Below are 17,799 nucleotides of genomic sequence, written 5' to 3'. Positions count from 1 at the left end.
ATTTGGTTTGTAACATTGTCTTATGGTCCTCAACCAAAATTGTTCAAATTGTACCCCTTGGGTAAAGAGAGGCCCTGCCCTGAGGGTCCCAAGTTTTAATAGACTTATGTAGTAAAAAGCTTTAAAAATCTTCTTGTCTGAAACCAAACGACCAAGGCTTTTGATATTTAGTATGATGCATTGTCTAGTAGTCCTCTACCAAAATTGTTCAAATTATGCCTGTTAAGTTATGTGAGTTATATAGGAAAAATACTTAAAAAATCATCTGATCCTATTTCCAAGACTGTTTAATTATAATTACCTGATGACCCCAAGTTATATGATGTCACTTGACTGTGACCTTGACCTACTGACCTACTTTCTTGTTTTTTTTTAGCTCACCTGTCACATAGTGACAAGGTGAGATTTTGTGATCACCCTTCGTCCGTCATGCATCCGTGCGTCTGTCCGTCAACAATTTCTTGTCTGCACGATAGTGGTTTCATTTATGATTTTATTTTAACCAAACTTGCACACAACTTGTATCACCATAAGATCACGGTTCCTTTCTTGAACTGGCCAGATCCCATTATGGGTTCCAGAGTTCTGGCCCCTAAAAGGGCCAAAATTAGCTATTTTGACCTTGTCTGCACAATAGCAGCTTTATTTATGATTTGAATTTTACAAAACTGGCACACAACTTGTATCACCATAAGATCTTGGTTCCTTTCTTGAACTGGCCACAGGGTTCGCACAGGCCATGAAAAGTCTTTGAATTTGATGCCTACTCCTTGAAAACTACTTGAATTTTGTAACAGTCAGAAACTACTTGAAAACTACTTGAATTTAGGAAAAAACGTACAAAAGATGGCAAATAGTCCTTAAATTCGTCAGGTGCGAAGTGAAAACGGACAAACATTATAAACGGACCAAAATAAACTAAAAAACGACAAAAAAAACCCAACCATTACCGCCATTAGGGCCTGCCGCGGAGTCGGCGATAGTACGGTACGGTACTGTACTTTACGGGTTTTATGCTCTTTCAAGTAATTTTCACACTGTTTAATTTATCTGCGATGCGTTGAAGGTAAATCTTGTGTTACATTGTTTAATTTTGTCCTAAATTGGATTTAAATTGGTTATTTCATGTCTCAGCAACTGTGACATTGCGCCCATTTTAGTCCTTGAAAATGGAGGAAAACTACTTGAAAACTCCTTGAAAACTACTTGAATTTTTTTGGGGAAGGTCTGTATGAACCATGGCAGATTCCATTATGGGTTCCAGAGTTATGGCCCCTGAAAGGGCCAGAATTAGCTATTTTGATCTTGTCTGCACAATAGCAGCTTCATTTATGATTTGAATTTAATCAAACTTGCACAAAACTTATGTCACCATAAGATCTCGGTTCCTTTCTTGAACCGGCCAGAGCCCATAATGGGTTCCAGAGTTATGGCCCCTGAAAGGGCCAAAATTAGCTATTTTGACCTTGTCTGCACAATAGCAGCTTCATTAATGATACGATTTTAACCAAACTTGCACACAACTTGTATCACCACAAGATCTTGCTTCCTTTCTTCAACTGGCCAGATTCCATCTTGGGTTCCAGAGTTATGGCCCCTTAAAGGTCCAAAATCGGCTATTTTGGCTTTTGCAGCCATATAGAGACTTCATTAATGGGTTTATTTGATACAAACTTCCAAAATATCTTCAGCAACAATAAATCTTGGATTCCATGACAAATCAGATCCAATCATGATGTCCAGAGTTTATTTTATATCTGATTATCTTCCCTGATTGTAATCAAAATGGATTTATATCAGTAAGTACTTACAGGACTTATTTGAAATTTCATTATTGTTATTAGTTGGACTGAGACAATCAGGGTAGATAACTGTGGACTGATTTTATGTCAAATTACCTCCCTTTATTTCAAATTTAAATTGTTATATCTCCATAACTTACGAAGATACTGATCTGAAATTTCATTTATGTCAACAGATTTATTTGGCAGATCCTTGCTTTTGTCCACTTACAATATTTATTTTTTTAATTACTTCCCTTTTACGTTACTATAAATAGCTTATTTTAGTAACTTTTTTTATTATTGGCCGTAGGGAAAATATGAGACCAGTTTTCTGTGGTACAACATGGATGGTACCTCCAATTTTTAGGTGTATTTTAACATATCTATACCTTGTAAGATTTTTTTTTCTTTTTGGTTAAATTCCTTCCTTTTGTTGTTCCTGTCCTTTGGACTTGGATATTTTTCTGAGGACCTTCTTGTCCTCAAGTGCAATGATAACAGGTGAGCGATATAGGGTCATCATGGCCCTCTTGTTTTAAGATAAAACCTTGAAATTTTGATGACAAACACAGTTTTGCACACAAATCGTAAAGCTGAATTTCATTGAGCATGAAATTCAATATGACGTACTGACTTTCTTAATATTTTATCATCAGTTTGACATTTGAAACATGTAGCTCATATTACTCAGGTGAGCGATCCAGGGTCATCATGACCCTCTTGTTTAATTAAATTTACATGTATTATACCCCCACCAATGAAGTTCAAAGGGGGTATATTGGAGTCTGTCCATCTGTCCATTTATGTCTGTCCATGATTCTTGTCAACCAAACTCTAAACTATTTGAAGGGTTTTGTTGAAACTTTACAGATTGGTAGTATATGACATGACGATGTTCATATTACAAGATAATCTAGCAAAGGGGAGATAACTCGGACCTAGATATTTTCCATTATGTCTCTTAAACAGTACTACTTTAACCAAGTGACAGTGAGCGAGGCAGAAGTATAGATCCCCTTTAGGGATAGCTCTAGCTTATTTTCTTAAAGTTCTAGCATTTGTTAAAGATCTTAAAGGCAGTGAAAGAATTTCAGTTCTGACGGGACTTGAACCTACAATGTCTGGATCAGGTCTGGGCATTCTACTTCTGAACCACGAGGCGCTCTATTAGTCCTTGAATTTTGTGAAAATGTCCTGGAAAAGCGTTTTGTCCTTTACTTGTGCAAGACGTTACTGCATCAGTTTGGTGAAGGGGGGGGGGGGGGGGTATTTTAGTTGTGATAAATGTTGAAAAATGAAGTTTTCATGGCATTTTTGACATTTTTCAGGTTATCAATTTCTACATGAATCTCCTGATGGAAAGAGGTGAGAAGGAGGGATGTTCTAAGGTGTATGCCTTTAATACTTTCTTCTATCCTAAAGTGATGAGTGGAGGTCAGGCCGCAGTAAAGAGGTGGACGAGACGTGTGGATGTTCTGGCTGTGGATTACATTCTCATACCAGTACATCTTGGCATGCACTGGTGTCTTGCAGTATGTTTATATGAATTATTTAAAATTGCTAGATTCTGTATGACTAATGTACATTGGAAAGAACAATGTCTAGATAATACAAATGTATTTGAAGACATTGTTCAGACTTAAAAGCTTTTTTACATGTATATAAGAAAAACAGTTTGCTGCTTGCATTATATTACAGGGATGTTGTTGAAAGTAATAAACAGTCAAGTTAATTTTTACTGTGAAATCACAGGCACAAAATGTTTTGGTTTTGATAAAAGCAGCTATTTCATGAGGCTGTAAGTAGATGGGTTTTGACCTTTCAACACAAAATTAATTGGAATGTTAAGCTCAACTTCGAAGAAAAAGTAGAGCTATTGCACTTGCCCCCGAGTTGGTGTCACCGTTGGTTAAAGCTTTTGATGAAGTCAGATATCTCTGTTACTATCAAAGCTATTGACTTGAAACTTAGTTATTTGTCATCAAAGTCTTCACCAGGAGAAATAGTCTCCATAATATTATCTCTGATTTGAATTTTGACAGAGTTATGCCCCTTTTTAACTTAGAATTTTTTGGTTAAAGTATTATAAAGTATTTAATGGCAAAGCTCTAATTCAGAGTCAAGCACTGAGAAAAGTCTAGCGGGCTTTCATCAGACAGCTCTTGTAGTAGTTCTTTTGGATTTAGTGTCATGGATTGGTTCAGCCAAAAAGTTCACAAAAATTAGTCTGCAGTTTTAATGATTTTACAGTTGGGGGAACTAGCTTTAAGTATTCATGATTGCCATTCTTCCTCAGTACATGTGGATACATATATAACTAAAGATAGAAAAGTCAAAATAGTAATGACATTGAATATTTTTTTAAAGAAATTATTAAAGTGATTGGCTTTATCTGTAAAGAAGTAAGATGTTACTTCTTTAAAATGGAAGAAGTTAACTGTTAATCTGTCATTACAAAATTTTCAGTGTATTTTGCTCAGTAATCATTGTTAAGATAGATGGGAGGAGCTAATTAATATTTTTATACTGTCTTGTTAGTTTGAACAGAGCCTATGCAGTGATAATCAGCAATTTCTGCTGCATTCAGTCAAAAGTCTTGAAGAAACTTTCATAGACCTTTTAGGTGAAAATTCTAAGTATGCATAATGATTGATTTTCAGGTAATAAACTTCAAAAAGAAAGATATCCAGTATTACGACTCGATGGGAGGAAACAACCAGAAATGCCTAAATGCTTTAAGGTAAGTTTATTAGTAGTCATACATAGTCTGCCTCACTTCAGATGAAGCCTTGTACTTCTTTTGGTTTCAGTGAAATTGGCCACTAACTTTCATTTCGCTGTTGAGTCAATCCATGAAATTCAAAACAGACAAACAAAATTCACAATTGTGTCTCTAAAATTTGAGTTTCATGAATTTATGTCCCTATGAAGTAGCAATTGTTGTCAAATCACATTTTTTGGCCCCGCAAAGTTAAATCATTTCACTGTTTTTTCTTTGATAAAAGTCTTAAATTGTAAATGGTTTGGCATTTTACGGTAACTGACAGCCACTGAAATGTGAAAATGGACTGGACATGTTAGCTGTATATTGTTGCTTAGGTTGACCTGATACTCTTAGACATAGGTAAAATGCTTAAATGTCAGTCTAGAGGTATGGAGTTTGAATACTTAACCAAGAAATGGAATTTTCTGAAATACTAATGAATATCTTCAGCCGGACTTAAAGGCCAGTACTGCTTCTGCCCAGAAAAGCAGGCTTAGCCTATATTGGTGCTTTACAAATGATAAAAAACCAGGCTGTTTATTCTTAAAGATCTAAGCAAGACATGCCTGTTTAGCTCACCTGAGCCAAAAGCTCAGGGTGAGCTATTGTGATCACTTACCGTCATCCGTCCATCTGTCCACACTTTCACTTCAACAACATCTCCTTCTAAACCACCAAACCAATTTTGATGAAACTTCACAGGGATGATCCTTGGATGGTCTTCTTTAAAAATTATTCAGAGAATTGAATTCTGTATGGAACTCTGGTTGGGCAGCCGAAATGAAAAACTTTGAAAATCTTCTTGTCCAAAACCACAAGGCCTAGGGCTTTGATATTTGGTTTGTAGCATCATCTAATTGGCCTCAACCAAGATTGTTCCAATTACCCCCCTAGGGTGACTGGGTCAAATATGGCACTGCCCTCGGGGGTCACATGGTTTATATAGACTTATATAGGGAAAAACTTTGAAAATCTTCTTGTCCAAAACCATAAGGCCTAGGGCTTTGGTATTTAGTATGTAGTATCATCTAGTAGGCCTCTACAAAGACTGTTCAAATTATCCCCCTAGGATGAAATATGGCCCCGCCCATGGAGGTCACATGGTTTATATAGACTTGTATAGGAAAACAACTTTAAAAACCTTCTTGTCTGAAACCACAAGACCTAGGCCTTTGATATTTGGTATGAAGCATTGCCCAGTGATCTACTACCAAAATTGTTCTAATTCAGGGTTTTTTTTTCGGCCGTTTTTATAGCTATATTCGGCTATATTCCCAATGCCAAAAAGTATGTATTTTTCCCAAAATTAATGCAAAAATTCCCAATCTACATTCTGCAAAAAATTTCATCAAAATTGCACAAAAATTGACCAAGTTATGGACAATTTCGTAACGGAAGTATGTTAAAGATGTTCTACAATGTGGAACAGGTGTATCAGAAAGAGCTTACACACATCCTTAATATATCCTATGGGACTAAATATTTCCCAGTTTGGAACGTTTATGCATCAAAATTCCCAATTCTGGGGGTATAGGCTATGTTGCCAAATTAGCTAGAAAAAACCCTGTAATTAAACCCCTGGGGTGAAAGAGGCCCTGCCCTGGGGTTCCCTAGTTTTACATAGACATATATAGAAAAAAACTTTAAAAATCTTCTCCTCTGAAACTGCAAGGCTTATGCTTTTGATATTTGGTATGTTGCATTGCCTAGTGATCTACTACCAAAATTGTTCAAATTATGCCCCTGGGGTGAAAGAGGCCCTGCCCTGGGGGTCCCAAGTTTTATGTAGACTTACATAGGAAAAAACTCGAAAAATCTTCTTGTCTGAAAGTCCAATGCCTACCATATTTTGATGCGTATAGGTCACACTTTTTCTGCCTGAAAAAGTTCCTGCGACCTATACGACAGAACATTGCCAGCAGAATTTTTTTTCGGGCCAATTTTCTGACGGTAGCTCTCGCAAAATTACATGCATTTGTTACAAACAAACAAAATGGATAAAAAGTATCAATATTGGTGGCTTTTCAACCAATAACGGTTATTTTCAATAAAATTTATCGTAAATAACCCATACAGACTATTAAAATTACGAATGACTTTAATTCAATGATGTTTTTGAAGTTTGAATTACGTTAGTTTCTACTTTCATTTTACTGGATGCCATGACAGGTACATGTACTCTGGGTTGGATAAAATCCGGACAGATCCGTCCTCCATCCCAAACATTGTTTATACTAATTTTTAGCGTAATAAAAAACTTGAAAGATATTTTTTTTACTTTTAATTTTTAAATAATAAAAAAAAACACTCCAAAAAAAGATATTTTGTTAATCTTTTTACTCGGAATCAAAAGAATGCGGTTAATTACATGAGGCAGAAAGGTGTTATAATTGCTGTGCAAACAATTCACACTTTAACTTGCATAATTGCAGAATATAAACACAAACCGACTGCTGCCAATTAGTGTCAAAAAGCGGCATTTCTTTGATTTGAGGTGCAGTCTATTACCGATACTACCGTTTGTACGAAACAGTTGGGATCGAAAATAACACTGTGCGATTTCCACCAATCAGGTTCTGATAATGATTCAGTCTGCGGCAGCAATATGGCCGCCGCCATAACTTTTTTGCCGGTAAAAATCTGAAATTTAACTGCGACTAATACGCTAGAACTTCAATTTTCCGACCATTTCCAGGGCAAAAATTAGATGCGTACTATACATTACCGCAACCTATACACACCAAAATACGGTATACCTTTAATATTTTGTATGTATCATTGCCTAGTAAATCTCTAGTTAGATTGTTCGAATTATGCCCCTGGGGTGAAAAGAGGCCCCGCCCCAAGGGTATTTTGATATATGAGTTATATAGGAAAAAATACTTAAAAAAAGATTATATTTCCTAGACTGTTTAATTATATTCATCTAATGACCACAATTGATAAGGGTCAACCGACTGCGACCTTGACCTACTGACCTACTTTTTTGTTTTTTAGCTCGACTATTCGAAGAATAAGTAGAGCTATCCTACTCACCACGGCCACGGCGTCGGCGTCGGCGTCACACTTTGGTTAAGTTTTTCGTACCAGTCCACATTTTGACAAAGTCTTTTGAGATAAAGCTTTGAAACTTTCAACACTTGTTTACCATCACCATGGCCAGTTATAGGCAAGAGTACATAACTCCATCATGGATTTTGGCTGAATTATGGCCCCTTTCGACTTAGAAATCTTGGTTAAGTTTTTCGTACCAGTTCGTATTTTGACAAAGTCTTTCAAGATAAAGCTTTGAAACTTTCAACACTTGTTTACCATCACCATGGCCAGTTATAGGCAAGAGTACATAACTCCATCATGGATTTTGGCTGAATTATGGCCCCTTTCGACTTAGAAATCTTGGTTAAGTTTTTCGTACCAGTTCGTATTTTGACAAAGTCTTTTGAGATAAAGCTTTGAAACTTTCAACACTTGTTTACCATCACCATGTCCAGTTATAGACAAGAGCACATAACTCCATCAAGGATTTTGGCTGAATTATGGCCCTTTTTGACTTAGAAATCTGGGTTAATATTTCGTACCAGTTCATATTTTGACAAAGTCTTTTGAGATAAAGCTTTGAAACTTTCAACACCTGTTTACCATCACCATATCCAGTTATAGGCAAGAGTACAAACTCCATCATGGATTTTGGCTGAATTGTGGCCCTTTTTGACTTAGAAATCTTGGTTAAGTTTTTCGTACCAGTTCATATTTTTTGTAAAGTGTTTGACATATGGCTTTGAAACTTTTATCACTTGTTTAGTATAATATTCTCTATCTGTGGGAAAGAGTACATAACTCTGTCATCTATTTTGGCTGAATTATGGCCCTTTTTGGACTTTGAAATTGGTTCTGTTTTCATACAAGTCCACGTTTTGTCAAAACTTTTTGACATATGGCTTTTAAACTTTGAACACTTGTTTATCATTATGATTTCCATCTGTAGACAAGAGTACATAACTATTTTGACTGAATTATGGCCCTTTTTGGACTTTGAAATTGGTTCATACATTGCCATTTAGTGCAAGACTTATCGAAATCAAAGAAATACAGGAACATTGTTTGTCTAATCTATTTATTTCTTTTGTCTGAATATCTGTGGAAATATTTTGACCCCATTCTTCAATCAATTCTTCGAATAGTCGAGCGCACTGTCATCAGACAGCTCTTGTTAAGATACAGCCTTGAAATTTGGATGATATGTACAGTTTTGCACACTAATCTGAAAACTGACTTTCAGTGACCATGAATATAACCTGACCTTCTTTCTTGTTTTTAAAGTTTTAGCGAAGAAATTTATTCAAGCAAGCAACTTAACTCAGGTGAGTGATATAGGACTATCATGGCCCTCTTGTATCTAAAAGATTTCGATTTCTGTCCAGTGTTGTGGGTGGGGATAGGGACTCTCTGGCATTCTGTCTCTCTGCTAAGGTTACTCTGTCGATTGGCAGCCATGTGGCTGCCTTTGTAGGCAATACAACTTCGAACACACAGGCGCTATGTAAATCTTGTATCATATGATTATATTGACCACATTTCAAAAAAAAAATTTACCAGTTAATTTTCAGGGAATCAGGATAAATTGTCATAGTTACTGCCCTCTTTTTTCAGACAGTACCTCTGTGATGAAAGCTTAGACAAGAAAAAAACTGAATTCAACTTAAATGGATGGAATTCAACGATAGTCAAGGTGGGCTCTTCTTACATATAATGAGTTCTAAAGAAAAGTGTATCCTGTAAAATATTCAGTTAATCTATGTTTCTTAAGACAGTATACATTGTACTGGTTTCAACTGCTGCAAAATCTTTAGATACAACAATACATGGTTGTGATCATGTTATATTTTGAGGATGGCTTAAACAATAGTTATTAAATGATATGATAGACTGTGCTTGTTTAATTTGATGTTACAATATATTACATACAACCAAGACCTTAAAAACTTATTACATCATGTAACCTTTTTGTTACAGTGAAACACTGCTCGCTCGAGCATCGATGACTCGAACACCCAGGCTCACTCAAGCAATTCATGTGGTCCCGGCTGATTTTCTTATATTTTCTATGTGAAATTACCATGGCTGGGTCGAGCATCGATAACTCGATCACTCGTGCATGACACCTGGCCCCGTGTTCACAAAACATTTTTCGGTCTCAGCTGAGTCTGAGTTTGAAATTTTAATATCAGTTTTACTAAAACTCCAAATTCCAAATGAGACTGACCATCAGTACTAAACAGTCACTTGAAAATAGTTATTAACTTCAAATTTAAATTTAAACCTGCTATTTAGATATAAATGACAAATAAAGTTTCGTTATCAAACTCAGCTGAGACTGAAAATGTTTTGTGAACACGGGGCCTGGTCCCTGTGTATTAATTTACTCTTTGTTGCTTCTGGCTAACTCGAGCAGAGGCAATCAGAATGTATCAGTTAATTAAAAATTTTCGCATGCCGTGAAAATTGCGTTGTCTATTTCTCAACTATCTTAAATGTTTGTTTGTCGGTATATTTGATCCAATAATGAGAGTAATCATTAACGAAAGGTTAAAGAAAATTTTTATTGATCAATATTGATCAATTACTGTTTGCTTTAGATTAAAGCAAGTATGTAATTACTTATAACATCATAGATAACGTTTGTGATACTTTTTTTTTTAATGTCACGGGTTTGTTATTATTATGCATCACTATTTCCTCTGCAAATGGTCCCATGACAATTGATACATTCTAGCATAGAACTTCTGTTATTGTCACTTTTCGGGGGTGTTTTAACAGGAGAGAAAAGGTGTGTTAACAGAGAGATTCTCGCGCTCACATGCTGTTTAACACCTCTGAGTTTTTATATATGCATGTTCCGTGGCAAAGCATAAACGCATTACTGCCCCAAAATGGATAATTTAAAATGAAATGACGTCAACGTGACAAAACAATGTAGACTTTACCGCGCATTTCCTTGAAATTCAATGACATTGAGGGACAATATATTTAATTCACCTGGTTTTTACACGTTTTCTGCTAGAATAGTGTTAGCGCATGTTCTTTTCGTGTTAAAACATCTTCAGAATCCCTCGGGAATCGTTGATACCCTCGCCCTAATGGGCTCGGGTACCAACCAATCCCTAAGGATTCGGCAGATGTTATAACATGAAAAAACATGCGTTATTCCTACAATAAAACTTCAATTTTTTTTCGTATGTTGGTCAGAGTTTGGGTCGCTCGAAACCATGGATAACTTGAGCATTTTGCTTATTCCCTTGCGACCTCGAGCGAGCGGTGTTTCACTATATTATTGTATCTCCGTATACAATGTCTCGGCGATATATGACCCATTATGTGTCGATTCGCCGTAAAACCCAACTCAGCCCCAATATACTATGTACATGGGGGCTTTATTGCAAATATTTGGGGTCATGCATGTCCATCAGTAAATTGTGTCTGCTTTATATAGAAGATCTTCTAAATTGCTGACAAGATTTTCATGAAACTAGCATCAGTTGTTTAACTCAATGAAAGGACATACAGAGAGTCAACACTGGTGACAAGGTCCAAAGTCAAGGTCACCTGCAAAGATCATGATCACAACATTTAAATTGCCCTGTATCAAAGTGGCAGATAACATTTTGTGAATCTTTTTAAGAAACCATTCTCGTTAACATTTACTGTTTATCTGCCTTACCTGTTACAAAGTTTTGGTAAGGCCAATTTTCTGGCCAAATGTATATTTAACCAGGTTTTTAGCTCACCTGAGCACAAAGTGCTCAGGAGGAGGTATTGTGATCGCTCACCGTCCGGCGTCCGTCCGTCCGTCCGTCCGCCCATTGTACGTCCGTCCGTTGTACGTCCGTCCACACTTTCCTTTAAGCAACATCTCCTCCTAAACCAACAGGCCAATTTTGATGAAACTTCACAGGGATGTTCCTTGGATGGCCCCCTTTCAAAATTGTTCAAAGAATTGAATTCCATGCAGAACACTGGTTTCCATGGCAACTGAAAGGAAAAACTTTAAAAATCTTCTTCTTAAAAACCAGAAGCCCTAGAGCTTAGATATTTGGTGTGAAGCATTGCCTATTGGACCTCTACCAAATTTGTTCAAATCATGACCCCGGGGTTAAAATTGACCCCGCCCCAGGGGTCACTTGATTTTACATAAGAAAATCTTAAAAAATCTTCTTCTCAAAAACCAGAAGCCTTAGAGCTTAGATATTTGACATGTAGCATTGCCTAGTGGACCTCTACTAAAATTATTCAAATCATGACCCTGGGGTCAAAATTGACCCCGCACCAGAGGTCACTTGATTTTACATAGGAAAGTCTTCAAAAAATTTCTAAAAATAAACCAGAAGGCCTAGATCTTAGATATTTCACATGTAGCATTGCCTAGTGGACCTCTACAAAATTTGTTCAAATCATGGCCCCCCCCCCCCCCCCCCCCCCCCCCCGGGGTCAAAATTGACCCCGCCCCAGGGGTCACTTGATTTTACATAGGAAAATATTTAAAAAATCTTCTTCTCAAAAACCAGAAGCCCTAGAGCTTAGATATTTGACATGTAGCATTGCCTAGTGGACCTCTACTAAAGTTGTTCAAATTATGACCCGGGGCTCAAAATTGACCCCGCCCTAGGGGTCACTTGACTTTACATAGGAAAATCTTCAAAAGTTTTCTAAAAATAAACCAGAAGGCCTAGAGCTTAGATATTTCACATGTAGCATTACCTAGTGGACCTCTACAAAAAATTTTTCATATCATGACCCCCTGGGTCAAAATTGACCCTGCCCCAGGGGTAACTTGATTTTACATAGGAAAATCTTCAAAAATTTTCTAAAAATAAACTAGAAGGCCTAGAGACTCGATATTTGACATGTGGCATTGCCTAGTGGACCTCTACAAAATTTGTTCAAACCATGTCCCCCGGGGTCAAAATTGACTCCGCCCTAGGGGTCACTTGATTTTACATAGGAAAATCTCTAAAAAAAATTCTAAAAATAAACCAGAAGGCCTAGAGCTTAGATATTTGACATGTAGCATTGCCTGTTAGACTTTTACAAAATTTATTCAAATCATGACCCCTGGGGTCAAATTGACCCTGCCCCATGGGGTTACTTGATTATACATAGAAGAATCTTCAAAATTTTCTAAAAATAAACCAGAAGAGCTTAGATATTTGACATGTAGCATTGCCTAGTGGACCTCTACAAAAAGTTTTCAAATCTTGTTTTTAAAGTTACTTAAAGAAAATTTCAACTATATTTTCTCATAATTCTTTTGATTGATTTCTATTATGATCTTTTGACCTTGAAGACTTGTCCTTAAGTGCAATGACAACAGGTGAGCGATATAGGGCCATCATGGCCCTCTTGTTCAAAGTTGTCAACCTGGTTATTAGATGATGCTGCTGTTGGTCTGGCAGGCTGATGGACAGGCCATGTCCAGTTTTTCATTTCCATTCAACAACTTACAATTTGGTTTTGATATTGAAATTTAGTATAAAGCACTTGTTGGGATAACTCTTTACAATACCTCTGGTGTTGAATCGAGGAACAGTGTGCTAGGATGACTTACCGTTATTTACTTAGCGTACTTTTGCAAACATGAATTGACAAACATACTTTTCTATATAGGATATACCTCAGCAGATGAATGGCAGTGATTGTGGTATGTTTGCTTGTAAATATGCCGAGTACATCACAAGAGAGGCTTCTATCACATTCACCCAGGTAATTTCATCTTTTTCATGGTACTACAGTATTAATATGTTTTAGAGATGTTATATGTTTAAAGTCTCTTCAGAAATCCCTGCTGGGAACTAATTTGCTTGTTGCCATTTATTAGTAAAAATTCTTGCTCCTACTCGCCTGGAGAGGAATTAAAAAAGAGGACATAGAAGTAAAAATAAGTTGAGGTCTTGAAATGTTTCTTGATGAGGGACGAGGTTAAATCAACAGGAGAGTAGTTTCATTTCCTTTATAATTTGGTAAAAGTAGACAGAAGAACTGATATTCCACCTTATTAAGCCTTTAATGTTTGCTTATATTGCAGGAAGACATGCCATACTTTAGGAGAAGAATGGTGTATGAAATTGTGTCAGCAAAACTGTTACAATGATACTGGTTGTTGCTAAATGATTTTAGTGATATAAGACATGTACACACTGCAGCTAATTTATTACATTGTTACAACACTCATTGAGATGCAGCAGTATGTTCTTATTGATGCAGTACTCAGCAGGTTGCAGTCAAGTTGTTTCAATGGCTACACAGGGCAGCAGAATCAGTGATTTGCCACTGGAAGTGATTCTGATCCTGTTTAACACATTGTGTGTATGTTACAGAAATTTTGGTGCAGAAACCAAAAGATGTACAAATCTCTCGGTGTGCCACAATTGTCACTGTTACTACAATGGAAAGACTTGTCCTTGAGGTGATATATTTAAAATAAAGAAGGTTGGATTATACTTTGTTGAAATGGTACATCATAAGAAGTTGGTATAGTGTTTACAAGGAAAGTTAGGACGAAAGGAAATACTCTTCAGATTTGGAGGTGATCAGTGTGTTGATAGAAAATTTTGCCATAGTGTGCCTGATATCTTAGAAAGAGCTTCTGTAAGACTTTATGATAATTGATAATAAGACTCGGTGATGATTGATTGTAAGACTCGGTGATAATTGGCTGTAACATGTGCTGAACAAGCTTGTTGTGTCAGAGATATGTTTTTCATGATGTAGAACAAAAGTCAGCAGTGCGGGCACATGTATTCCATGTAACAAGACCAGAAAAAAAAGATGTTATAGAATCAAGAAAAAACTGGATTTTCGTGAACATGGAAACTGTAAGGCATTCAGGTGGTCTGGAAGTACGAGGATGTGTACTTCTGTCAAAGAATAATGAGAATACAGAAAGTTGTAAAATATTTATTGGGAAAAATAAATTTCTAGCTGAATCAGCATTAAAAGTTTTGTAGTAATGGCTGTATATGACATTTTTTTTCTGGAATTTTTGTATTATTTCATTTTGTGAATACTTGGGAGTTATTATTTTCATTTTACACACCATACATTTTACATAAACAAGATCTATTATCAGAAAAAAATAATTGAAGTTGTATATGTATATATTTATATTTCATACTTGAAAGTGAAGTTAATCAGGAGATTTTACATTGTTCTGTTTTAAGAGAAAACTTAAAACCCTAGTATCAAAGTGGCTTTGTTGAAATTACAGAGTATACGGTTGTTAAAATTTTCATTTAGGACCAGCATGACCAGAGTAAAATAGACATGTATAAACTGAACAAACAAATCTTGGTGATGTTGAAACTTCAATTTTTCTGAGAAAAAAAACAACAGAAGCATGTAGCTCAAATTCTATTTTCAGTCGTCTAACAATGTAGGGCAAAAGTGAATGCGATAAACTTTGATGATTTTTCATTTACGTTTTCAGTGTTTAAAGAATTGAGGTGTTTGATGTATTCACTCAATGAATCCTTTTTTTTTCATGCTTAAAAAAACTTATGTTTTCTTTCATATCATTGATCATGTTTTCATGGATAACGCTGTCTTTCATCTGGTCTTGGAATTGTCAAAATTTCCATGTTGATTATTCAGTATAAATATAGTCTGATTCCTGAATGTGATAAAAGTAGACACATGTATATACATCATAGCAAAAAATGTTTTAGAGCAAAATGATTATTGGAATGTATCCAGTACTTCAGTGAGTTTGATTATGAAAGACATGGTTGATCAGCTTTTTACAAGTTCTGCTTAGAAATGATTTTTCAAAAAAAACCCCTAAAAACTTGCAATTTTTTAAAGCAGCAGATTATATTAGCTTTTCTTATAGCTGGTTTTTTGAGGCAGAATTCATTGACATCAAAATATTTTCCATTTTGTGGACCATTTACGGGGTATTCATGTCTTGTCAATGCTATGATTAATCAGTATACCCCTAAGTGTTTGCTGATGAAATAAGAGCTAAAATGAACCTAATGCATGGTTCGCACAGGTCCTTGAAAGTCCTTGAATTTGATCCTAAGTCCTTGAAAAGTCCTTGATTTTTTTCTTCCAAAAATCCCCGAAAAAGTACTTGAATTTTGAAAAAAAAGGTAGAAAAGTCCTTAAATTTTGCTAAAAACGGGGGTGCAATTATTGTAGGGGAAAAATACAAAAAATAAATAATAAATAAGTCAAAACGAGCGATAAAACGGTGTAAAATAAAAATACATGCACACCCACGGAGGGAACGCTAGTTGAACACCGTTTCGGTACGGAAGTTAGATACGGAATAGCGATTTTCACAACGTTAAAATATTATGCGCAAGGTCATTGTAGCGTGACTTATCAACAACAACAATGAGTGGCCCAAAAAATAAATGTAGTTTCGCCAATAAATGGCTTACACAGGATGATTATTCATCGTGGTTAAAGGAGTTTAAGTCAGACAAGCATAAGTGTATGTGATAAACTCATTGATGTCGGAACTATGGGAGAAACTGCGTTGAAATCACACGCGAAAACAAGAAGTGAAGTCCCTTGAGGACAAATTGAAAACTAGTCTTGAGAGCTTGAAAGACTTATAAGAAACATGTACTAAGTATGTATACAGGCAAATATAGCTCATAAAAGGTAATCCCATTGAAGATCTCATAAAGGTTAAGATATGCTATTGTAGCTTATGGAAAATAAAACTGTTCTGTAACTTTTCTTCTGTCATAATGCCTTATGAAGAGCCTAAATGGTTTTGTAATTTAAGATTTAAAGCGATTAAAATAGTCCTTAAAAAGTCCTTGAAAAGTCCTTAAAAAGTCCTTGAAAAGTCCTTGAATTTTCTTTGCCAAGTCCTGTATGAACCATGTAATGATATATAATTTATCGGGCTGCACAGGGAAAGCAGATACTCATTAATTTTTCAGCCACCTGTAAGTCAATTATTGTTAAAGATAAGAGTGTAATCTGCATGACTGTCCTTAAATTGAATTCCTTACAAGTCCAGTTTTATCAATGTTTCCTTGTAGATCAGGGTTGTGCATTAAAAAATGCACTTTGCTGTGTTAGTTGGTAAATTGTTTATATTTTATTGAATCTATGCAGAGGAACTGTATGTAAATAAAAAGCAGATTCAATAAGTAATGTCTGTGATTGATATTTATGGTAAGGCTTTGATTTCTTGAGGCTGCAAAGGGATTAGCAAAATGTTTAAGTAGTCAGGGTTTCAATCCATCAATTTACTGACCCAATGACCCAGTTTACATTAGAAATTTAAACTCACACAAGAATTGCAGGAGTGAGACCTAGTGTTTGAGTCATGGAGGCTTGAATGAGCAGTATTACACTGTATTTACTTAACCAGTAAAGAGACAGAATATTATGCATATGAAATGCATCCAATTTGTAAAATATAAATTTTCTGCATCTTTGTTGAAAAATGACAGTGGTCATATTTATAGTCTAGTCAGTTTCTGGATGAGCCATCTGTGCCTCTCTTTTACTCAAACCCTCATAATTGGTGTAGAGAGAACTAGAATTTAAACTATGCTGCTGGATCAGGCATTTTCTTTGGGTTTTCAAATGTTTGATGTTCTGTTGCAAGCGCATGCTGTTACTATAAACTCAGTTGAAGTTTGTGAGTGTTCTAAAATGTTTGATTAATTACCTGTACTGTAAATATGCAAATTTTAAAAGATCAGCAATACCTGTAGAATTGAACTGTCATTTATCAAGTGCAGTTTCCTCTTATAAACTTTTTTTACTTTCATGGAATAAGAATTACATTAAACGTCGTTAATCAGATTTCAGTAAAGGATTAGTTCAGAACTTTAGTGTCAGATTATTTACATTAATTTATGAACTATACTTAATACAGAGTTATATTTTCACTGTAGGCATTATTAAAATTTGATCTTCCTATCCTGGTAGCCACACCTACATAGTCCTGTTATTTTAGCATAAGTGATAATTTAATTAACATACTTAGCCTAGGGAATTACATGAGAATAAAAACTATTTTTTTTATATTTTTGTAAAGTTTACATTAACAGTTTTCATAATTAGTCAAAATTCATCAGAAATGCAATTTTGTAAATGTATTATTACTTCCCTTTCTACCTCCCTTAGCCTTTCCTTATTTGCACAACCAAGATGAATTGAAAATAAACAAATTTGGAAGCTACAAATAGTTTTGATTCAAGTTGTTGAAACATCTTATTATCTATC

General features: G+C 35.5%; 1 protein-coding gene across 2 annotated transcripts in view; it reads left to right on the top strand.

Moving 5' to 3' along the window:
• Window positions 1-15,573, top strand: part of LOC123543305 (sentrin-specific protease 1-like) — a 41,894-nt gene extending 26,321 nt beyond the window's left edge. For both annotated transcript variants that reach the window (XM_045329384.2, XM_045329383.2), the window contains exons 14-18: window positions 3,113-3,316; window positions 4,445-4,524; window positions 9,199-9,277; window positions 13,210-13,305; window positions 13,628-15,573. In XM_045329384.2, the coding sequence (XP_045185319.2) occupies window positions 3,113-3,316; window positions 4,445-4,524; window positions 9,199-9,277; window positions 13,210-13,305; window positions 13,628-13,693 (525 nt within the window). In that variant the 3' untranslated portion in view covers window positions 13,694-15,573. The remainder of the gene's footprint in view (window positions 1-3,112; window positions 3,317-4,444; window positions 4,525-9,198; window positions 9,278-13,209; window positions 13,306-13,627) is intronic.
• Window positions 15,574-17,799: the final 2,226 nt, after the last annotated feature.

This window comes from Mercenaria mercenaria, chromosome 11 (assembly GCF_021730395.1).
Source record: "Mercenaria mercenaria strain notata chromosome 11, MADL_Memer_1, whole genome shotgun sequence".
Classification (NCBI taxonomy): domain Eukaryota; kingdom Metazoa; phylum Mollusca; class Bivalvia; order Venerida; family Veneridae; genus Mercenaria; species Mercenaria mercenaria.
This window is presented reverse-complemented; position numbering and strand designations above follow the sequence as displayed.